The sequence below is a fragment of the Molossus molossus genome, unplaced genomic scaffold, assembly GCF_014108415.1.
Source record: "Molossus molossus isolate mMolMol1 unplaced genomic scaffold, mMolMol1.p scaffold_m16_p_19, whole genome shotgun sequence".
In the NCBI taxonomy this organism is placed as follows: domain Eukaryota; kingdom Metazoa; phylum Chordata; class Mammalia; order Chiroptera; family Molossidae; genus Molossus; species Molossus molossus.
In genome coordinates, this window is record NW_023425354.1 from 25,554,371 (window position 1) to 25,579,057 (window position 24,687).

The 24,687-nt window shown below is 46.1% G+C and overlaps 1 protein-coding gene across 1 annotated transcript in view; it reads right to left on the reverse strand.

Annotated features, from left to right (window-relative positions):
• ACSF2 (acyl-CoA synthetase family member 2) overlaps positions 1–22,414 on the reverse strand; it is a 44,789-nt gene extending 22,375 nt beyond the window's left edge. The window contains exon 1 of the mRNA XM_036268151.1: positions 22,253–22,414. Within this exon, the coding sequence (XP_036124044.1) occupies positions 22,253–22,374 (122 nt within the window). The 5' untranslated portion in view covers positions 22,375–22,414. The remainder of the gene's footprint in view (positions 1–22,252) is intronic.
• Positions 22,415–24,687: the final 2,273 nt, after the last annotated feature.

Below are 24,687 nucleotides of genomic sequence, written 5' to 3' on the forward strand. Positions count from 1 at the left end.
CAGCTTCAGACCATGTCAAAGCACCACCACCCAACCATCTCCACAAGCAACACCCTCAAGGAGTGGACTCAGTGGGCACCAGAGCCCTGCTGAAGTAAGTCTTGCTCTGTGTGGTGGGTCTGTGGCCAGCTGATCCTCCAAGGTAGTCAGAGGCCAGTGGTCAGTGGGCACAGCCAGTCCTTGCAGCTGATCAGCCTGAGTAAATCCCTCCCATGACATGCCAACAGTAATGTTTCAAGACTCAGTTACAACAGAAGGGTGTACAGTCCACATAAGGGGGTGCACCTCGAGGGCCCAGCTGGGGTGATCAGGGAGGCTGTGCCACTGGACCCTACAGGACACCTACTATAGTAGGCCAACCTATGAAGCCTAGGAGACATAGCAGCTCTACCTAATACATAAAAGCAAACACAGGGAGACAGCCAAAATGAGGAGACAAAGAAACATGTCCCAAATGAAAGAACAGAACAGCCCTGGCTGGTTTGGTTCAGCGGTTAGAGTGTTGGCCTGCGGTCCTGAGAGATCCGGGTTCGGTTTCCGCTAAGGGCACGTACCTCGGTTGCAGTTTGTCCCCGGCCCTGGTCGGTTGTGCGGGTGGCAGCCACTCGATGTGTTCCTTTCACGTCGATGTTTCTCTCTCTCTGTTCCTCTCTCTCCCTCCCACTCTACCTGAACAAAAAACGGAAAAATGTCCTCGGGTGAGGATAAAAAAAAAAAAAAAAGAAAGAACAGGGAAAAAAAACTAAACAAAACAGAGATAAGCAATATAACACATGCAGAGTTCAAAACACTGGTTATAAGGAGGCTCAATGAACTTAGTGAGGACCTCAAGAGCGTAAAAAAGGGCCAGTCGGAAATGAAGGAGGCACTAATTGAAATAAAGAATAATTTACAGGGAATCAATAGTAGAGTAGATAAAGCCAAGAAGCAAACCATTGATTTGGAATATAAGGAAGCAAAAAACACCCAATCCAAACAGCAAAAAGAAAGAAGAATCCAAAAAAATGAGGACAGTGTAAGGAGCCTCTGGGACAACTTCAAGTGAACATTTGCATCATAGGGGTTCCAGAAGGAGAAGAGAGAGAGAGCAATAAAATGGAAACCTATTTGAAAAAATAATGACAAAAAAATTCCCTAACTTGGTGAAGGAAACAGACATACAAGTCCAGGGAGCAGAGAGAGTCCCAAACAAGATGAACCCAAAGAGGACCATACCAAGACACATCATCATCAAAATACAGAAGTTTAAAGACAAAGAGAGAATGTTAAAAGCAGTAAGAGGAAAGCAGTTAGTTACCTACAAGGGAGCTCCCATAAGAATGTCAGCCTATTTCTCAAAAGAAACTTTGCAGGCCAGAAGGGAGTGGCAAGAGATATTCAAAGTGATGAAAAGCAATGACCTACAACCAAGATTACTCTATCCTGCAAAGCTGTCATTTAGAATTGATGGACATCTAAAGAGTTTCCCAGACAAGACAAAGCTAAAGGAGTTCATCACCCCCAAACCAGTATTATATGAAATATTAAAGGGTCTTCTTTTTATTATTATTATTATTTTTTTAAATCCTCATCCAAGAATATTTTTCCACCTATCTTCAGATAGAGCAGGAGGGAGGGAGGGAGGGAGAGAGAGAGATCTATGTGAGAGAGACACATCGATTGATTGCCACCCGAATGACTCCAACTGGTGCCAGGGACAAACTGCAATTGAGGTACGTGCCCTTGGCCAGAATCAAACCCGAGACTCCCTGGTCGCAGGCCAACGCTCTAACCACTAAGCCAAATTGGCCAGGGCTGAAGGGTCTTGTTGAAGGAAAAGATAAAAAATATGAACCAAAAAATGTCAATAAATACACATCTGTCAACAATTGAATCTACAAACAAAATGAACAAGCAGAATGAAACAGACTCATAGATACAGAGAACTTTTTGATGGTTGCCAGATGGGAGGGGGATTGGGAGGGTGGGTAAAAAAGATGAAGGTATTAATAAGTACAAATTAGTTGTTAGACTGAGGAAACTCAAAGGGAAGGGGGAGGTGGGAAGAGATAAACCAAAGAACTTATATGCATATATGCATTACCAATGGACACAGACAGTAGTGTGGGGAAGGCAGGAGGGGGGTGGGAGCAGGGAGGAGGGGGTCAGTGGAAAAAAGTCCCAGCTGGTGTAGCTTACTGGTTGAGTGTCAACAGTTGAGTGTCAACCCATGCACCAAGAGGTTGCTGGTTCAATTCCTGGTCAGGGCACATGCCCAGGTTGTGGGCCTTATCCCCAGTGGGGGGCATGCAGGAGTGGCCAGTTGATGTTCTCTCTCATCGATGTTTCTAGCTCTCTCCTTTCCTCTCTCTCTAAAATCACTAAAGAAAAAAAATAGTGGAAAAAGGGGGAAGATCTGTAATACATTAAAAAATAAAGATAAGTGCCCTGGCCGGTTTGGTTCAGCGGTTAGAGCATCGCCCTGCGGTCCTGAGAGACCCGGGTTCGGTTCCCGCTAAGGGCGCGTACCTCGGTTGCAGTTTGTCCCCTGCCCTGGTTGGTTGTGCGGGTGGCAGCCACTCGATGTGTCCCTTTCACATCAATGTTTCTCTCTCTCTCTCTGTTCCTCTCTCTCCCTCCCACTCTACCTGAACAAAAAATAGAAAAATGTCCTCGAGTGAGGATAAAAAAAACAAAAAGAAGCCCTGGCCAGTTTGGCTCAGCGGTTAGAGCGTCGGCCTGCGGTCCACAGAGACCCGGGTTCGGTTCCCGCTAAGGGCACGTACTTCGGTTGCAGTTTGTCCCCGGCCCTGGTTGGTCGTGCGGGTGGCAGCCACTCGATGTGTCCCTTTCACGTCAATGTTTCTCTCTCTCTCTCCCTCCCACTCTGTCTGTACAAAAAATGGAAAAATATCCTCGGGTGAGGATAAAAAATAAATAATAATAATAATAGCCAGAGATTATTTCTTTCTCTGGGTAATTTCTAAGACAGACATCACAAACAGAGGTGTTTGCCTGGCTTGTCCAGCATTATTTATTAATGCATGTATGAATTTTTCACAGAAGTGATACCATTGCTTTCTGATTGAAAGGTAAATACATGCCACAATCTGTCACAAGATTTTATTTATGAAATATGACTATATCAACACTAGCTTAAGTCCTAGAAGGGTTTTCTTTTAAACTTTGTATTGATGTATACCATAGATTCAGAAAACACATATAAATGCTCACTTGATAAATTTTTGTTGTTGTTAACCCTCACCTAATGCTGACTATCTCGGCCTGCTAGGGGTCGTCACAACGCAATGAACTACAAGCAGACACTGCTTGGAGTGAGGGGGAGCATCGCAAGGGAGCAACTACTCCAGATCTCTGGATGCAGCCCAATTTATTTGCAAAGTGGTTCCCCAGGTTACATGGTGTTTTAGGTAATTATTTCCCAGAGATGGTGTCTCTGTTGACCATACAGCCAAGCCCAGTATGTTATCTGTCTCTCGCTTTTTTCAGTGGAGAAACATCAAAGGAGATACGTCAAAACAAATCCACCCTGGCTGATTTGGCTCTGTGGTTAGAGCATTCCACATGTGTGAAACCATATAGTCTTGTCCTTTTCCATCTGACTTATTTCCTTAATGTGATACTCTCAAGATTTGTCTGTGTTGTGACAAATGGCAATATTTCATCTTTTTTATGGCTGAGTAGTATTCCATTGTTTATGTACCACATCTTTTTTTCTTTTTTTATCCTCACCTGAGGACATTTTTCCATATTTTGTTCAGATAGAGTGGGAGAGAGAGAGAGAGAGAGAGAGAGAGAAACATTGACATGAAAGGGACACATTGAGTGGTTGCCACCCACACGACCCAACCAAGGCTGGGGACAAACTCCAACTGAGGTATGTGCCCTTAGCGGGAACCAAACCCAGGTCTCTCTGGACCACAGGCCAATGCTCTAACCGCTGAGCCAAACTGGCCAGGGCATAACACATCTTTTTTATCTAGTCATTGGTTAAAGGACATTTAGGTTATTTCCATGTATTGGGCCATTTTGACTAATACTGCAATGCACATATGAGTATGTACATTTCTAAGAATAAGCATTTTCAGTGTTTGGGTAGATACCCAGAAGAGGGATTGCTGGGTCATATGGTAGCTCTCTTCTTAATTTTTGAGGAACCTCCATAGTGTTTTTCACAGAGGCTGCACCAATTTACATTCCCACCAGTGATGTAAAAGGGTTCTCTTTTTTCCACATCCTTTCCAACACTTGTTATTTTTTATCTTATTAATAATAGCCAGAGCCCTGGCCAGTTTGGCTCAGCCATTAGAGCGTTGGCCTGCGGTCCGGAGAGACCCAGGTTGGGTTCCCACTAAATGCAGGTACCTCAGCTGCAGTTTGTCCTCGGCCCCGGTTGGGGTTGTATGGGTGGCGACCACTCGATGTGTCTCTCTCACATTGATGTTTCTCTCTCTCTCTCTCTCTCTCTCTCTCTCTCTCCCACCCTCCCTCCTTCCTGCTCTACCTAAAGATAAATGCAAAAATGTCCTCTGATGAGGATTAAAAAAAAAAAAAAGAGTATAGGGTTCGATTCCAGTCAAGGGCATGTATCTTGATGTACCTTGGTTGCGGTTGGGGTCGTGTGGGAGGCAATCAATTGATGCGTTTCTCTCACATGGATGTTTCTTTCTCTCTCTCACTCTATCTGAAGATAAATGGAAAAAAAGTATCATCGGTTGAAGATTTAAAACAAAAAACCACGGAGGCATTTGTTCCCCGAGAGATCAACAAAGATGGAAGATTCTGTTATTATATTTGCAATTTATTTACAAATAGTGGCAAAAAAGTGTGTGTGTGTGTTTGCAAAGAGAGATAGGATGGAGGTGGAGGGAGAGACCTACCCTCCTACCCTGTAGCAGCTGAAATTTCTAACTCAATCTTTTTGGTCATTCATCTGTATTATTATGTCACTAGATCTAAAAAGCTGTTATTTCAAAAATCAGACAGATATATGTTGAAAATAATTCAATCTGTCTAATATATGAAAAGTCACTAAAGGGGAACATAAAACAAATCAGTAATTCTCTGCCCAAACCAAAGATTTCTGTTTTTCTGCAGGAGTCCACATTTAATTGCAAAATTCTACGACAGGTATTCTCTTGTCAAAGACTACATAGGCGATACGGAAGAGCAGTTTCACCTAAATGGCTCCTTGCCACAGGAGCCAGCTCGTGGATTAGAATGCTGGCCTCAATATTGCCTAAAGAAACCTCCCTAATTTGAGAAGATTAATAAAATGACTATTCATGTCAACGAAACACAAGAATGATTGATAATACAGAATGTTGGCAAGGACGTGGAGAAATGGACTGGGGTGTAAATTGGTACAATATTTTCGAAGGGTGTTAAGTACAGAAGCCACAAAGCCTGTGAAGCTGATGCTTCAGGACCCTTCACTCGCCCCCAGTGCTGGGAGTTCCTGGGAACTGGACAGGGGAGGCTGACTGCAAACCAAGAAGCATCTATAGGCCTGGCCAGGTAGCCCAGTTGGTTAGAGCATCCTCCAGATATGCCAAGGTTGCAGGTTTGGTCCCCAGTCAGGCACATACAACAATGAATGCATGAATAAGTGGAAGAACAAATTGATGTTCCTCTCTCTCACAAAGCAATAAAGAAGCACCTATATGTCAGCATTTCTGGCAGATTGCTTAAAGAATTCTCATAAGAAAAGGACCTGAATCTTCAAGTCCTAGCGACTTGTCGCAAATTCTTTACTTATTCTAAATTAATATTCAACTCATACTAAATTTGGTGTTTGTGCCCTGGCCGGTTTGGCTCAGCGGTTAGAGCATCGGCCTGCGGTCCGGAGAGACCCGGGTTCGGTTCCCGCTAAGGGCGCGTACTTCGGTTGCAGTTTGTCCCCGGCCCTGGTTGGTCGTGCGGGTGGCAGCCACTCGATGTGTCCCTTTCACGTCGATGTTTCTCTCTCTCTGTTCCTCTCTCTCCCTCCCACTCTATCTGTACAAAAAATGGAAAAATGTCCTCGGGTGAGGATAAATAAAATAAAATAAATAAATAAATAAATTTGGTGTTTGTAATTTTGAATTCTTTTTTATAAAGAGGGTGCCCTGAATTGTGTAAGTTTCAAAATGCAAAATTCTGGATCTCTTCTGATTCAGTAATAACTATTTTTTAAAAATATTTTTTTATTGATTTTTTGGAGAGGAAGGGAGATATAGAAACATGCCTCCTGCACGCCCCCAGCTGGGGACCGAGCCGTAGCCCTGGGCACATGCCCTGATGGGAATTTCTCAGTCCCTGGGACTACACTCAACCTACCAGGCTATAGTAACTATTAATGTTTGAATATGCATACTCTTTGACCGGAAATTCCAGTTTTATGGATCTGTTTGAAAAAACAAAAGAAGTAATGAATACCTAAAGGTACGAACAAGGATTTAATTGCTACTTAGCAAAGAATTGGGGGGAAATATTTTATTTCCTTGAGTAAAGGGTTAGATAACTAGATGATGAGACATTGTACAACAGGACACTACACCGTCAATAAAAATGAAGACACTCTCTATATGTTTAATGATATAGAAAATGTGTAATATATTTTAGGTGAAAAGGCACATTTCTGAATAATGTGAGCTGACATTTAATGGTGTATCCTCATACCACCTCTCTTCCAAAATCTCCTCACATGTGATCTTCATAACCACTCCCTGACCAAGAAACATACCCACTTTACAGATGAGAAAATGAGGCTCAAAGAAATGCAGGTAAGCAGCCACGCTGGGATTCAAACCCAAGACTGGTTCCCAAAGCCTTGACACAGCATGAAATGAATCTCCGTAGAGCCTTATGGCTTAAAAGGGGCTTCCATGTATGTCTCACATGATCCTCACATTAGTTTTGGATCATCTATAAAAAGGATTATTTCTTTCTATGGATGAAGATGCAAAAGGTTAATTTTTCAAGGTTCCAACTCTGGTGGGTGGCAACTCTGGCCCCCTTCTTTTCGTATTGATCTTTATACTGCAGCCCATCCACAGCCTCCTGGGGTCCCTGCAGTGGCTGGAGCAGCATACCTGAGGCTGCCGAGGCCCTCTGAGTGCCACAGGCTTGGCTACCCCACCCCCACCTCTCAGCCCTCAAGCCCAAGCTGGCCGCTTATTATTTGTGGTATCTGATGCATCTTCTGTGCTGCCTCTGATCTCACTGTCTTGTTCTCATGGTTCCAGCACACCTGTCCTGGGATAAACTGTAATGGCCCAATTGCACAGCCCCCGGCTTACACGAACCTGGAAAGCCTTGGGCCCCAGCATCATCCCTGCCCAGTCCAGCCTGGACTTCAAGCAGGAGCCGGACAAAAAAATTGCCATGGCTGGTTTGGCTCAGCAGTTAGAGCGTCAACCCATGGACCCAAGGGTCACAGGTTCAATCCCCAGTCAAGGGCATGTACCTCAGTTGCAGGTCTGATCCCAGGCCCCGACCTGGTTGGGGTTGTGCGGGAGGCAGCCAATCGACGTGTCTCTCACACTGATGTTTCCCCCTCTCTCCCTGCCTCCCTCCCTTTCACTCTATCTTTTAAAAAAAGTCAATGGATGGTGTGGGTGGCGACCACTCTATGTGTCCCTTTCACGTCGATGTTTCTCTTTCTCTCTCTCCCTCCTACTCTATCTGAACAAAATATCCAAAAAAAAAAAAAAAAAAGTCCTTGGGTGAGGATAAAAATAAATAAACAAATAAATAAATGGAAAAATATCCTTGAGTGAGGATTAACAACAACAAAAAAAGATGGGCTGGTTGGTTCAGGGAACTCTGGTAAACAGTTGTGACATTTTGTGACTTTCCAGGTCTGACAACTCAAGTCCAGGCTAGATTCCTCTCTGGGCACCAAGGATCATACAGTCATCCAGGGTCAGGCAGAGGCCACAGGCAGAGTTGGGCCCTGAGTAGCCTTGGGAGGCCTGGAGGATCAGGTCACCTGAGCAAATAGGTCTGCAGAATCTACTGAGGGAGAAGCTGTTTGCGTTGTCTCCTTTCAGATTACATGCTGGGTGGAGGTGCTGAGCACCTGGGCCAGAGGATTGCAGGTAGATTCTGTCCTTGCTGGAGGCTGGAACTACCCAAGGTCCTGAGCAAGGCCTCTTAATCCTTTCAGAAGCCCCGAGGAGGGAGGGTGACTAGATGTGAGGGCCCCATGGAATTGCAGAAACATGCCCCACACAGAGGCCAATCACTGCGTCCCTGGGCAAGGTGCCATGCCAGCCACCAGCAAAAAAAGCTTTAGAAACAAAATGGAAAGTAATAGCTTGCTTTTGTTCCAAGTCTTGGACTGGCCTCTGCCCCTCCCCCTGCAGGCATTTGATGCCAGGCTGGCCCCAGCCCTAAGAAAAACATAAATCATCAACAAAGCTAAAAAGTGAGTAACTGCCTAAGTTTACAAATTTCACTTTTTTAAACTTTTATTTATTGATTTGAGAGAGAGAGAGAGAAAGAGAGAGAGAGAGAGAGAAAGAGACAGAAAAAAACATCATTTGTTGCACTTATTTATGTATTCATTGATTGTTTCTTGTATGTGCCCTGACTGAAGATCAAACCCACAATCTTGGCATATCAGGATGATGCTCTAATCAACTGAGCTACCAGGCCAGGGTCTACAAATTTCATTTTATATATAAGAGACAAAGATTAGTATTCAGCCTGTATTTTTGTTTGTTAATCTTCACCTGGGGATATTTTTTCCACTGATTTTTTAGAGAGAAGTGGAAGGGAGAGAGGGAGGGAGGGAGGAAGGGAAGGAGAAAGAGAGACAGAGAGAAAGTGAGAAATATCAATGTGAGAGAGACCCATCGATTGGTGGCCTCCTACATGTGCCCCAACTGGGGCCAGGGATTGAACCTGCAACCCAGGTACATGTCCTTGACCGGGAATCGAACCTGAGACCCTTTGCTGTGCAGGCTGATGCTTTAACCACTGAGCAACACAGATCAGGGCTCAGCCTGTATTATAGAAAAAAATCACACAAATCAATAAGGATATGTAATATAACACAATAAATGGGCAAAGAATATAAACAGTATTCATAGAAGACATTTCAAAAGATGCTCAATCTCACCAGTAAGCAGGGAAATGTACGTTCAAACCATGATAAGACACCATTTACCCCAACCAGAGTGGCAAACACTTGAATGTTCAGCAATACTAAGTATTTGCAGGATGTGGGGAAACGGCAATTCTTGGTTGCTGCTGGTGGTCACAGCAGCACAGCCTCTCCAGGCAATTTCTAAAGAAGCTGAAAATGTCAACTCTTTAATACAGCAACTATACTGCTACAGACAGTCACACAATGGACTACTATATCTTTATACAGCAGGTAAAAAGAGTAATCTAGCTTTATTGGTGTCGATGTAAATGGACCTCAAAAACATACTGTTGAGCCCAGACAATATGGCTCAGTGGATGAGCATCAACCCATGCACCAAGAGGTCGCTGGTTCCATTCTTGGTCAGGGTATATGCCCAGGTTGTGGGCCAAATCTCCAGTGGGGGGCGTGCAGGAGATGGCCAATCTATGTTCTCTCTCATTGATGTTTCTATCTCTCTCTCTCCCTCTCCCTTCCTCTCTCTCTTAAATCAAGAGAGAAAAAAAAAAATTTAAATAGGACAACTAAAAGCAGCTATTACTTGCATGACATGATTCTAAGTGCTTTACAAATGATAGAATATACTGCTTATGAATTCAGAAACATAGCGAAAGCAAAACCAGCGCTCTGACACGGCCTACATTAAATTTATGACGGTGGCTCTCTGGTGAGGGGTAGGTTGGAGGAGGGTTATAAAAGGGACTTTGGTTTGATCCATAATGCCTTATTTCTTTTATTCATAATGTTCTGTAGCAAGTATAGTTATTTTTAATCTAGAGTGGTAGGTATACAGGTGTTTTGTTATTTTACCATGTGATTGGATTAAAATTGTTTTTCCATATGAAGTTTTTAAGAAGAAAAATACAATAGGCTTGATGATCTCCTAAGAAGGGTACCTAAAACATTTTTTTAATGGAGTGACTTCCTGGCATGGACAGAATGAGACCCACAGGACGTGTCATGTGAATGGCCAGGGCAAAACTAACATGTATGCCATGAGGAAGTGCCCTGGTCTGTCCATGAGGTTCATGCGCTGTACTCCCAGGCAAGCCCCAGTCCTCCACCAACACACTGACTCTGGTGTGAGACACACACAGTTGAAGCTAAATGTGCCGATGCATCTCCTAGCTCAGGGCCGAGGAGAGGCCGGCTCTCGTCGTCCATCTCCATGCACGTGCCCTCAGGATTTCTCTCCAACACCCCATTCTTCCAGCCCATGTACTACTCACTGACCCATGCGCCCTGGGGCTGCATCCTCTCAGGGGCAGGGGGCTGCTTTCCCTAATTGGCACAAAGACACAGGCTGGTGTTTGACCTGGGAGTGACACTTGATATGAGAAGAGAGGTGGCTGATGCTTGGGCAAGAGGGGAGAACTTTGAACCTATAATAGCTGTTTTATCCTGAAATAAAATTATAATGTTTATGTACCTGCATAGATGATGATGCAGTTATACCAGCTACAATGTACAACTATTGTTCAAGAAAATGAAGGTACTGTTGTGACCAATAAAATGCCCCCCAAAACACAACTGAATGGTCTTTTTTTTTTTTTGAGAGAGCAAGACATCAATTTGTTGTTCCACTTATTTATGCATTCATTGGTTGATTCTTGTGTGTGTCTTGACCAGGGGTCGAACCCACAACCTTGGGTGGCCAATGCTCTAACCACAGCTACTCGGCCAAGGCATGAATGGTCTTTTTTTTTTTTTTTCTTTTTTTCAGCCTCACCAGAGGACATTTTTCCATTTTTTGTTCAGATAGAGTGGGAGGAAGAGAGAGAGAGAGAGAAACATCGACATGAAAGGGACACATCGAGTGGCTGCCTCCCGCACGGCCCTGACCCAACCAGGGCCGGGGACAAACCGCAACCGAGATACATGCCCCTAGCGGGAACCAAACCTGGGTCTCTCTGGACTGCAGGCCAATGCTCTAACCGCTGAGCCAAACCAGCCAGGGCAGAATAGTCTTTTCTTTCTTTTTTTATTTATTTATTTATTTATTTATTTATTTTTTTATCCTCACCCGAGGACATTTTTTGTTCAGATAGAGTGGGAGGGAGAGAGAGAGAGAAACATCGACGTGAAAGGGACACGTCGAGTGGTTGCCACCCACACGACCCAACCAGGGCCGGGGACAAACTGCAGCCGAGGTACATGCCCTTAGTGGGAACCGAACCTGGGTCTCTCAGGACCGTAGGCCAACCCTCTAACCGCTGAGCCAAACTGGCCAGGGCAGAATAGTCTTCTTAATTGATGGGCACTTTGATGCATGGTGACCACAAAAAGCAAAAAATTAAAAAATAATTGCAACTGGTCTCTTAGGAAAAAAACAACTCAAAATAGATCATGCACTGACATGTACAACATAAATCCAGAAAACGTTAAGAAAAAACGTGGAGAAAATCTTCAGGATTTAGGGCAAGGCATATGTTTTTAGATTTGACACAAGCACAATCCATAAAATTGATAAACTAGACTTCATCAAAAGTAAATTTTTGTTCTGTGAAAGAGCCTGCTAAAAAGATGAAAAGACAAGCTACAGAGTGGCAGAAAATTTTTGCAAACCACATATCTGATCAAAAAACTAGTACCTAGAATACATAAAGAACTCTGAAAACTCAACAGTAGTAAAACAAACATCCAATCAGAAAATGGACAAAAGACATGAAGAGATATTTCACCGAAGAGGATGAACAGATGGCAAGAAAGCATATGAAAAGATAGTCAACATGATTAACCATTAGGAAAATGCATCTTAAAACCACAGTAAGAACCCAGTCGGTGTGGCTAGTGGTTGAGTGTCGACCCATGCACCAAGAGGTCACCAGTTTGATTCTCAGTCAGGGCACATGCCCAGGTTGTGGGCCCAATCCCCAGTGGGGGACGTGCAGGAGGCAGCCAATCAATGTTCTCTCTCATTGTTCTCTCTCGTTTCTGTCTCTTCCTCTCCCTTCCTCTCTCTAAAATCAATAAAATAAATAAATAAAAACTAAACATGCAACAACCAAACAAGCCAGCAATTGCATTTCAGGAAAAGTATCCCCGAAAAATAAAAAATTATGTTTCCAGCCCTGGCTGGTTTGGCTCAGTGGTTAGAGTGTCAGCTGAGGACCCAAGGGTCTCAGTTTTGATTCCCGGTCAAGGGCATGTACCTGGGTTGCAGGTTCAGTCTCCAGCTCTGGCCAGGGTTGCGCTGGAAGCAACCAATCAATGTGTCTCTCTTGCATCGATGTTTCTCTCTCTCTCCCTCCCTCCGTCCCACTCTCTCTAAGAATCAGTGGGAAAATATCCTCAGGTGAGGATTAATAAAAAAAGAGGGGAAAAAAGAACTATGTTTCCAGAGAAATGAAGACATGTTCACACAAAAACCTGTGTACACTAATGCTTATAGCAGTTTTATTTGAAAGAACTGGAAACAACTCAAATGTCTTTCAGTGAGTAAATGGTTAAAACAACCACACACCCATATCAAGGGATTAAAAAAAAAAAAAGGGAACTATTGATGCACATAACAACCTGGATGAATCTCCAGAGAATTATGCTGAGTGGAAAAAAAAAAAAAAACAATCCCAAAGGTTGTGTACCTTAGGACTGTATTTATCTAACATCTTGAAAGGACAAAATGATACAACTGGAGAATAGATAACAGACAACTAGAGGTTGAGAAGGGAGTGGAGGTAGGGAGAGGTGGGTGTGACTATAAGAGGAAAACTTGAAGGATCCTTGTGGTGATAGAATTATTCTGTATCCTGACTATCAATGTCAGTATTCTGGTTGAAATTCTATACTACAGTTTTGCAAGATGTTACTATTAGGGGAAACTGGATAAAGTATACATGGAATCTGTTTCCATTATTTCTTTTTTAAATTAACTTATTTTTATTGTTGAAAGTATTACAGGTGTCCCCCCTTTTTCCCCATTGACCTCCTCCTTCCCGCTCCCACCCCCTCCTGCTTTCCCCAACCTAACGTCTGTGTCGATTGGTTGTGCATATTTCTATTCTTTCTTACAACTGCATGTAAATAAATGTTCATATCTCAGAATAAACAGTTTAAATTTTTTTTTAAGTTACTAGATTATATAATATTGGGGACTACAAGTTGTAACTGAGCTGCCCAGTTCAGTGGGCATGAAAGCCACACTGTCCCACCACTCTCTGCTGGGATGACCTCTTGACATATTTGTAAGGCCTATTCTGGGGCCCCCACTTCTCAGCTTGCCTTTTAGCTGCCACACCCAAGACATGAAATATTGGGCAGATGAGACCATGTCCTTTCCCCCATGGTTATCAAGGAACGCTAAACTGTTTATTTATTAGTTAATTTTTAAAATCCTCACCCGAGGATATTTTTCCATTTATCTCAGATAGAGTGGGAGGGAGGGAGGGAGGGAGGGAGGGAGGGAGGGAGGGAGGGAGGGAGGGGGAGAGAGAGAGAGAGAGAGAGAGAGAAATATCGATGTGAAAGAGACACATTGACTGGCTGCCTTCCGCACGAACCTGACCAGGGCCAGAGATGAACCACAACCGAGGTACGTGCCCTTGACTAGAATCGAACCCACAACTCATTGGCCCACGGGCCAATACTCTAACCAATGAGCCAAACTTGCCAGGGTAGAAAGCTAAACTGTTTAATGTATAACACACACTTCCATGAATTCTCGTCAACGTCAATGCTCCTTCCAAAAGCATCCCTTGTTTTTTTTAGCAAAAGAAGCCAGACACAAAAGTATATACTCTAAAATTTAAGAGTAGGCAAAATTAACCTGTGAAGATTAGAAATCAGAACAGTAGCAGCCTCTGGCCGGGGAAGGGAACTGACTAAAAGGGGCATGAGAGAAATTTCTAGAGCCGTGCTATCTATTTACAGGTTGCCACCTGTCACCTGTGGCTCTGCAACACTTGAACTATGGCTTGTCTGAACTGAGGTGTGCTGTAAGAGTTAAACACACGCCCTGGACGGTTTGGTTCAGCGGTTAGAGCGTCGGCCTGCGGTCCTGAGAGACCCGGGTTCGGTTCCCGCTAAGGGCATGTACCTCGGTTGCAGTTTGTCCCCGGCCCTGGTAGGTCGTGCGGGTGGCAGCCACTCGATGTGTTCCTTTCACATCGATGTTTCTCTCTCTCTCTCTCTGTTCCTCTCTCTCCCTCCCACTCTACCTGAACAAAAAATGGAAAAATGTCCTCGGGTGAGGATAAAAAAAAAAAAAAGAGTTAAACACACACCAGATTTGGAAATGTTTATGAAAAAAGAAAGTAAAGCCCAGCCAGTGTGGCTCAGTTGTTGAGCGTCGACCCGTGCACCAAGAGGTTGTTGGTTGATTCCTGGTCAGGGCACATGCCCAGGTTGTGGGCCCAATCCCCAATGGGGAGCATGCAGGAGGTGGCCAATCGATGTTCTCTTTCATCGATGTTTCTATCTCTCTCTCTTCCTCTCTCTCTCTAAAATCAATAAAGAGTCCTGGCCGGTTTGGCTCAGCGGTTGGAGCATTGGCCTGCGGACCAGAGAGTCCCGGGTTCAGTTCCCGCTAGGGGCACATACAAAAAAAAAAAAAAAAAAATTAAAATCAATAAAGAAAAAATAAATAAAATATTCTCAGGTGAGGATTTTTTTTTTTTAAGTAAAATATCTCACTAGCAATTTTTATTTTATTTTTTTAAACATTTTAAAAAAATTTTTTTTCTATTGATTTTTTAGAGAGAGAAACATCCACAGGCTGCTTCCTGCACACCCCCTACTGGGGACCGAGCCTGAAACCTGGCACGTGCCCTGATGGGGAATTGAACTCGGACGTCTCAGCCCATGGGACAGTGCTCAGTCCACTGAGCCACACCCGCCGAGCCTCTCTAGAAATTTTTAAAAGATTAATGACATGCTGAAATCATATTCTGGCTATCCTAAGTTAAAGAAAATATATAATTAAAATTAATGTCGCCTATTTCTTATTACTTTTAAAATACAGCTGCTAGAAATCTTTCAATTCTATATGTGGCTCACATTGTATTTCTATTGAATGGTACTGTTTTAGAGTATTGGACAAGTTCTATATCTTGGGGTGTTGAGAAATGGGTGTATACATTTGTTAAAATTCATCAAATTGCACATGTAAGATCTGTACATTTTACTGTATGTAATTGTACCATAAAGTCCCATGATCTTTCCACTACCCAACATATCCTCCCTGAAGGAGTCTACAGCCTGCCAAGGACACAAACTACAGAGAACTCCCACGTGGTAAGAGCTACTACAAGGTTTGTTTTTTTTTTTATCCTCACCGGAGGACATTTTTCCATTTTTTGTTCAGGTAGAGTGGGAGGGAGAGAGAGGAACAGAGAGAGAGAGAGAGAAACATCGATGTTAAAGGAACATATCGAGTGGCTGCCACCCACACAACCGACCAGGGCCAGGGACAAACTGCAACCGAGGTACATGCCCTTAGCGGGAACCGAACCCGGGTCTCTCTGGACCGCAGGCGGACGCTCTAACTGCTGAGCCAAACCAGCCAGGGCTACTACAAGGTTTGAGCAAGGTACTCTTCACCAGTGGAAGCATCCATTTTTAGCACCTGGAATAAAATCACTGGTGTATGTGTGTTTGTGCATACACAGAAAATTGAGTCCGGTAGACTCAAGAAGACAGAGGACATTTCTGAAAGTCTGAAATACTTGGGGTTGGGAGGCATTTGTGCTGCAGGTTTTCCCTTGGGCCGTTTGTACGGGGACCCCCAGGGAAAGCACACAGGAGTCAGGGGTGGAGGCTGATTCAGAACATTCCCCTCTTGATGGGATTATTAAAGTACATACGAGGTCTGGATCTTAGCTTTCTAGGGTCAAAACCCTTGATGTTTGCTGTTCACTAATAGAGGACTAGAAAGAATGAAGGCTGCATACTTCAACCACAGTCCTCTTGGATTTAGGGGTGAGGTTCAAAGCCCAGCCTCCTTACGAATCCTGGAATGTCTACAGAAATGTAGAGTGCTTCCTGTCTAAGTGGCCTATTTTACAAAGAAACCAAGGTCCAGAGAAGTTGAGGGACTTGCCTAAGCCATAGTGAATTGGAAGTGGTAAGACTCGGACTTGCTGTTATCTGACTCCAAGCTGAGAAAAACATGCATGTCGACCAGGTTAAAAAAACACGCTTTGTAAGCTAGAAACACAACTTGTTTTGTTTTCTGAAGGGAGGGCACCTGGCAGGACTGCTGATACCTGTCATTTATTGGACATTCCCTTGGCAAGGTCCACTCAAGAGATTAAATGAGGCCCTGGCTGGCCGCATAGCTCAGTTAGGTAGAGTGTTGTCCCGATATGCCAAGATTTTGGGTTCCATCTCTGGTCAGGGCACATGGATGAAACAACCAATGAATGTATAAATGAATGGAACAACAAATCAATGTCTCTCTCTTTTTCTCAAATCAATCAATAAAAAAATTTTTAAAAGAGAGAGATGAGCCCTGGCCAGTTTGGCTAGCGGTTAGAGCATCGGCCTGCGGTCCAGAGAGACCCGGATTCGGTTCCCGCTAAGGGCATGTACCTCGGTTGCAGTTTGTCCCCGGCCCTGGTTGGTCGTGCGGGTGGCAGTCACTTGATGTGTCCCTTTCACGTTGATGCTTCTCTCTCTCTCTCTCTCTCTTCCTCTCTCTCCCTCCCACTCTATCTGAACAAAAAAAAAATGGAAAAATGTCCTCAGGTGAGGATAAAAAAAAAAGAGAGAGAGATGAAATGACATCCTGTACTTTTTGGTTTGTTAGCAAGAATTAGCAAAAAATAAAATAAAATAAATCAGCCCTCAATCCCAGCACCCAGCACTCTGTCCCTCCTCCTCTCCAAACAAGGTTATTAAACTGTGGGCCTTGGGGTCCTCATAGGAATGTGTGAAGCCATTATTTCATAAACACTACCTGCATAATAACGCACCACTGCAATGAGTTGAAGATCTCCTTGCCACCAGACTGCGTTAAAATTTTTCTTACGTGACTTCATTAAACCCTCATAACACATGAGAAAAGTCAAGTTCAACTTCAGTGCCAAAGCCACCGGCTAGAAAGTGGGTCATTTAAACTCAGATCTGTCGGACTCTAAAGTTTCTGTCTGTAGATTGAATAAATAAAATAATGTTGGGAAGGTTAGGAGGGCTTCACACCCAGAGTCAAAAGAGTTCAAGCACAAGGAAGATTTCATATAAGTCTATAGGCCTCATACTTCAAGCTACAATACAGTCCTATGGTGAGAGCGTTCAGGTCTTTTTATTGTTGTTGTTGTTATTGTTAATCTTCACCCAAAGATATTTTTTTCCCATTGATTTTTAGAGAGAGTAGAAGGGAGGGAGGAAAGAGGGTAGAGGAGGAGAGAGGGAGAAAGAGAGAGAGAGAGAGAGAGAGAAAGAGAAACACTGATGTGTCAAGTCGATTGGTTGCCTCTTATTTTTTTATTTTTTTATTTTTTATCCTCACCAGAGGACATTTTTCCACTTTTTGTTCAGGTAGAGTGGGAGGGAGAGAGAGGAACAGAGAGAGAGAGAGAAACATCGACGTGAAAGGGACACATCGAGTGGTTGCCACCCGCACGACCAACCAGGGCCGGGGACAAACTGCAACCGAGGTACATGCCCTTAGCGGGAACCGAACCCGGGTCTCTCAGGACCACAGGCCGACGCTCTAACCGCTGAGCCAAACCGGCCAGGGCGATTGGTTGCCTCTTAAATGTGACCCCATCAGGGCCAGGGATCAAACCTGCAACCCAGGTACATGCCCTTGCCCGGGAATCAAACCCAAGACCCTTTGGTACTTGGGCCAATGCTCTAAGTACTGAGCCACACCCGCCAGGGCAATTTAGGCCTCTTTAGGAAGCCTTCTTTTTTTTTTTTTTATCCTCACCTGAGGATATTTTTCCATTTTTTGTACAGATAGAGTGGGAGGGAGAGAGAGGAAGGGAGAGACAGACAGAAACATCGACGTGAAGGGACACATCGAGTGGCTGCCACCCGCACGACCAACCATGGCCGGGGACAAACTGCAACCGAAGTACGTGCCCTTAGTGGGAACCGAACCCGGGTCTCTCCAGACCGCAGGCCGATGCTCTAACCGCTGAGCCAAACTGGCCAGGGCAAGGAAGCCTTCTTAAGCCCATTTCCACAAATCAAATTCTCTCCTGTTTTTTAAAAAAATATTTTTTTATTGATTATATACAGAGAAAAGGAGAGGGAGAAAGAGAAACATCAGTGGGAGAGATACATTGATCGGCTGCATTCTATAGACTCCCCCCTGCGGCAACACATACATACACACTGGTGATAGAGCCAGACTTGGGCATGTGCCCTGACCGGGAATCAAATCTTCCACCTCTTGGTGCATGGGAAGATGCTCAACCAACTGAGTCACCCCCACCAGGGCTCTCCTGCTTTGATTGACATCATCCATGGTGTAGCACACTTTTTGCCTTGAGACAGTGGGCCTACGGTCTTCCCCTGTAGATCTCTTTCAGGCAAAGAATTCAGTGAAAACAAGTTTGTATCCCCCACCACATCCTCTGTATGTAGTAGATTGCACACCTACCTGGTGCAAGGCAGGAAAGGGTAACTAAAACCAATGTATACCATTCACTGACTACAATGTGCAAGTTAATAGTTTATTTTCTATTGTCACATTTAGAGTGGGGATGCCCTGTGTATAATACATACAGATATCATTACCAAATCACTTGTTAATCAACTTTGGGGAATTATGAGAAGAGTCTATTTTTTGTAATTATTATGATTTCCATCCAAAACACTTCCTGGCTTAATACAATATCCTCATATAGGAATAGCATCTGTACAGTTTCCAATAGTGGTCCCACCTAATTACAGCCATCCTTTTGTTTTGTTTTGTTTTTATTTTTATCCTCACCTGAGGACATTTTTCCATTTTTTGTTCAGGTAGAGTGGGAGGGAGAGAGAGGAACAGAGAGAGAGAGAAACATCGATGTGAAAGGAACACATCGAGTGGCTGCCACCCGCACAACCGACCAGGGCCGGGGACAAACTGCAACCGAGGTACGCGCCCTTAGCGGGAACCGAACCTGGGTCTCTCAGGACCGCAGGCCGATGCTCTAACCGCTGAGCCAAACCGGCCAGACAGCCATCCTTTTGGAGGGTGGTCACTTATGTCACCTATCTCTCTGCCCCAACCATCAGCATCAAGTCACTGGAGCCCCAGCTCTGAGCATCAAACCCAATACTGAGAGGCTTAAGTCACTGTTCTCTCTGTCTTTCCCGGCTCCAAGTGCTCCCAACTCCCTAGACCAGCAATTTTTAACCTTTTATTATCTCATGGTATACATAAACTAATTACTAAAATTCTGCAGCACACCAAAAATATCTATTTTCCCAATCTGACAAAAAGTAGGTATAATTTTGATTCATTTATACTAAATGGCTACTGTTGTGTTGGCTGTTGTCATTTTTTTTATTTGACAATCTAAGGGAAAAGAGGTCAGTGCCCCTGACTAGTCAGGTATTACATGTTTTAAAAAGTCTTGCAGCACACCAGTTGAAAATCTTGAAAATCACTTTCCCAGATGGATGCAACTATGTCACAGGTAGCCCCAGGCCAGCGTTAGAGGCGTGGAAAAGCCTGTTTATCTCAGGTTCATCGAGGAATCAGTGTTGCATTACTCCCTCCAAGGCTCTCTGAAGCCCCAGACTAGGGGCTTCTTTGGGGAAGGGGGCGTGGTGGCAAGGGGAAGGAGTTGGGGGTTCAGGACATCTGGAGAGCAAAGGACAGTTTCTTAATTCCTTCTGGGGAAAAAGACTCTGGACAGCCCTGACTTTGGTGGAGAGAAGAGTGTCCAACAGACCCAAGGACTGGACTTTTGGCGAGGCAGAGACTATCATCTTGGCAACCGGCCTGGAGAGAGAGCCAGGTGCAAGAAAGAGGTCACTGAGCAGGAGATCCTCCCCTACTTTCAAGTCAGTTGGAGTTCTTACTCAGACACCATTTGAAAGTTCTCAGGGACCAACCCTGCTCCAAAGGAAATGCTGAGAAGAGCAAACCTTTGTCAATCCAACAAGTAAGTGGCATTAGTGACAAACTCACCATGCTCAGCAGTTAGGTAATGTGCCAAAGGTTGTGCAGCAAACACAAGAAAAAGCCAGGTGGAAAGCCAGGGCTGTAACCCAAGAGCAGTCTTGCTATTTTCTAACAGGCTATACTGGGAATGTAATAAATAACAGGCACAGGGTGTTGAGCAGCAGGAAATCAGGCTAAATTGAACCAGATTAGAAAGAGCAAAGGACAGAAGTCCGGGAGCTTTGCACACCATTTGATTTGGAACACTGCGTTATGATTACATTGATTAATGTTTTCCCCGACTAGACTGCAAGTTTCTGGAGGACTGGGTCCAATGGCTTCCATAGCCACAGCACCCACAATATGCTTGACATGACATGTTTTCAAGAAAGTGTGTTGAATGCTTGAGACTCCTGAGGGTTTCTGAAGGGGAAAGTAGTAGTGGAAGGGATGGGGAGGAAGTAGGCCAAAAGATTTAGAAATCTTATCTCTCTGGACAAATCGGTTTTCTCCGAGGCCTGGTGCCCCTACTCTGAAATTGCAGGCCAGTAGAAATTGCAGGAGGGTGACCTGTTTTGCATACTTATACAGAAAAGTCAAAAGTCAGAAATGTTGCCAGGTGTCCAGAGGTGGCCTGATTTAGCATCATGACACGTGTACACTTTGGGGGGTAACTTTCCTTTGAGCCCTCACAGTATAAGAGGGCACTGAGGGGTCCAGAGGTGGGAACTGGACACTAAGGGGTAGCTGTGCTTGCCTAGGGAGACACTGGGAAGTAGTGAGGAACAGAACTGGGAGAGAACCCACCTCTCTTCACCAGAATCCCCTCTACTGACCAGGCTTGAGTCACTGGGTTTCCCCAGAAAATTAGGCATAGGATCTCAAAGCAAGTTCAAAACAATGTGATCTTAGAATTCTAGCCCAAAGAGGAATTTGTATCTTCTTCCAACTTCCACCATCCAATTTTTATTTTTTTAACCAAACAGTTCTCTCAGGTGAGAAGCCTCTTTGGACCTCTCCTCCTTTTTCCATGGCCAGGCCCACACTCTGAGATCTGGTGTCCTGACCCCAGACTTAGTGCCTGACCCAGCTGAGTGGCAGGACAGGCGCAGTAGTACCCAGGCCTCCCGGGTGCTCAAGATAACTGCCACCTCTGATAACATCAGTGGGAAACCAGCCCTGCTTGACCAACACACTTTCACATTTGCAGTCTGATAGGAAGAGAGCATTACTCATTTTTGTTGTTGTTGTTGTTAATCCTCACCAGGATATTTTCTCCATTGATTTTTAGAAAGAGTGGAAGGGAGGGAGGGAGCAAGAAAGAGAAGGGGGAGGGATGTGGGGAGAGAGAGAGAGAAACATTGGTGTGAGAGGGACAGAGGGACACATGGATTGGTTGCCTCCAGGTACTTGCCCTTGACTGGGAATTGAACCCATGACCCTTCCGTGGGCAGGCTGACACTCTAACCACTGAGCCACACCAGCCAGGGCAGCATTACTTTGTATGCTGCTATAGAGCGAGCAGAGCATCCTACACCTGCCAGCCCCCACCCTACCCTTTGCACTGAGGACAGAAGAAAACTGGCCCAGTAAGTAGCAAGGATCAAAAGCAGTGTTTGTTGGCAGCTAATGTGGAGAGGAGAGACTGCTGAGTTTAGTGGCCTGGGATGGGCAAGACCAGACTGAAAATCCCCAAGTTTATCCCTGAAGGGGTCCAGCTCAGAGGCAGTGCCCTGGTACAGAGCCCAGGCCTTGCCTCCGCTCTTCCTCCTCCGGCTAGACTGCTGAAGGCCCGCACTCCTGGCCCTCTGCTGTCCATGAATCTAGGAATCTGGAGTCCAGGACCAGAACCCGGAGTCAGTGCAGGGTCACAGCGAGCCACCAGCTGAGTCCCGATCTGCGCCGGTTAGGCCAGCATTCCTTGTTGCCTGTGTGCAGTGCGAGGTAACTACTCCCCCAGAGCCACCCATAGGTGCAGCAGCTGCGGGCCTCCCAGCCCGAGTGGAATCGGCCCCCGACGAATCTCTGCAGGACCCTCCCGGGGACTGGCCCGCCCCCTCTCTTTCCCGGCCCCGTACCTGAGGGGACGGATGCCCTGCAACCTCGCTTCCTGCCAACCCCGAGAGAGGACGGTGCTGGTCCCTAGCACCCCCGGGGCGCACAGCCTCCCGAGGCGCAGCATCCCGACGCAGACAGCCATGGCTCGCTACTCCGGAGTCCCGGCCCAGGGAAACTTTTAAGGAGAGCCGAGGCGGGGCGAGCGCGGAGAGGGGAGGCGGGGAGGGTCGCCTCTGCCTATGGGTGCGGAGGACTCGCCGGGCGGAGAGGGGCGGGGCGAGGCGTGGCGTGGAGGAAGCGACTCCGCGCGGGGCCAACCTTCCTCCGCTTCCCGCAGCCCTCCCCCTCCCACCTCGAAGAATTGCCCAGATTTCCCTCCGGATCCGAGGGGCCCCGGCAGCAACCCGAGACAGATTTCCCCTCTCAGCCACCAGGGACCTGGGTTTGGGGGCGCAAGATCTTGTTGACTTCGTAGAGGGGAGCTGGTGGCGCTTGAATGCGGGGCGGGTGGTGAGGCACCCATGCGATCACCCCTTGAGACTGGTTTAGCGCGCGGGTTACGTGCTGCCCCACCCCCACCCCACCCCCACCCCACCCCCACCCCACCCCCACCCCACCCCACCCCACCTCACCCCCATCCAGGGTTGTGTTCTTCAAGGCCTGCCAGCTGTGTCAGAGGGCCCACGGGGGCAGCGGCGGGGAGGGGGGGGGTGATGGGAGCTGGGGAGTCCACTGGGACAAAAGGTGCCACGGGTGAGCGAGCCCCAGCTGGGGCCACACGTTAGCTTTAGAAGTACCCCCAGTTCGTACCCCCATCTCCCATGGGGCAGCCTCCCATCCCTCCCCCTAGGCCTCTGCCCTCATCCACCCACCCTTGCGGTAACAGTAACGAAGCCTCAAGGCACTGAAACTTGGGTTTCATTATCCCTTATCTGCCCGCCCCAGCACAGTTCTTGTGAGCTGCCCCAGTATCTCCAGATCCTCTTTACGGTCCCCAGAGGCCCAGGTGTGGATGCAGGACTGAAAGGTGACTGCCCATCTCTGGTCCTGGCTGGATAAGGTGGCACTGGGCATCAGAGAGGCACGTGTGTCAGCTCCACACTGTCTGTCCTGAGCCTTGACCCTTCCTCCAGAGGTGGAGGAGGAGAGCAATGGGGGAAAGGCCCTGGCAGGGTGACCTCCCTTCTCATGACGCAGAGGCAGTGATGAAAGCCGGGCTAGACAGAAGGGACAACTAAGGGTGGGGTCTGGCCTGAGAAGACCTTTGCCCTTATCTGGGAACTTTGGCTCAACTGAGAAGGAGACTGCACTGCTGCTCTTCATGATCCTAAGAGTGACCCCCGATCACCCTGAAACCCTGGCTCCTGGGAAGTGTCTCTACACTTCAGATAGTGTGGAGGTGAACAGGAAGGCAGAGGAGCTGGGCTTGCACCGGCACACCTTCCAGATGAGACTAACTCCCTGACTTTGATAGCCCAGCCCAGACAAGTAGGGTGAGGACAAGTAATCCAAGTCTAGGGTATCAGCCTGCCTGACAGGCTTTGCTGCTAGCTTGCTGGGTGACTCTGGGTAAGTAGTTGCTCCTCTCTGGGCCTGTGAAGTGAGAGGTAGATACAGATCTTGCAGGTTCTTCTACTTACCTTGCTAGTTTGAGGGTCATTCTTGGGGATAGAGAGGGTTGAGTTGATCCTTGAACTGTGCTCCAGCCTTGCCTCTCCACATACTGGATTTTTCTGCGTTTGCAGGCACACAGGCCATGGAATCACCACCGGCAGTTTCAGACTACCTCCCACAAGTCAGGCTCTTCGAGAATGTTACCTCTGGTGCACACAATCACCCTGCGAGGAACAGGCATGCCTTGGAATATGTATCTGTTTTAATGGGTGAAGAAATAGACTGGGAGAGGTTCGGCTACTTGCACAAGGCCCAAGTGGGCACAGTGAGCACAGGCCAAGGCTCTGCCCATACTCATTTTGTGACTTTGGGTAAATTGTGGAGCCTTGCCAGCCTTAGTTGCCATTAAGATGGAGGTAATAATATCAGCCTCATGCAGAGGGTTGGGGTAAGGATTGAGTACCATGGTACAGAACTGGTACTCTACCAGTTTTCAGTGATTGTTAGTTTCTTTCATCATACTCTTCCCCCTGTCTATACTCTTGAGAACTTCCTCTCTGTTAGGGGTTGCAAATCTCTTTTAGGAGGAGGAATTATTTTTCATCTCTGCAAAGCCATGAGAATCCTGGTAGACACTGGTTCCGTGGGAGGGGAGGAAGGCTGGGGAAAGGGATAGTGAAGATACCTGATATGTAAGTCCCTGAGTCTTTGTATTGAATCATGTTGACCATAATTCTTGGATCACTTTGGGAAAGTGGGAAACAGGGCACATGGGCCATCCAGGCCCTTCAACTTTCCTCCCTCTTCCTTCAACCAGCTCCATTCCTCATAGCTCCCTGAG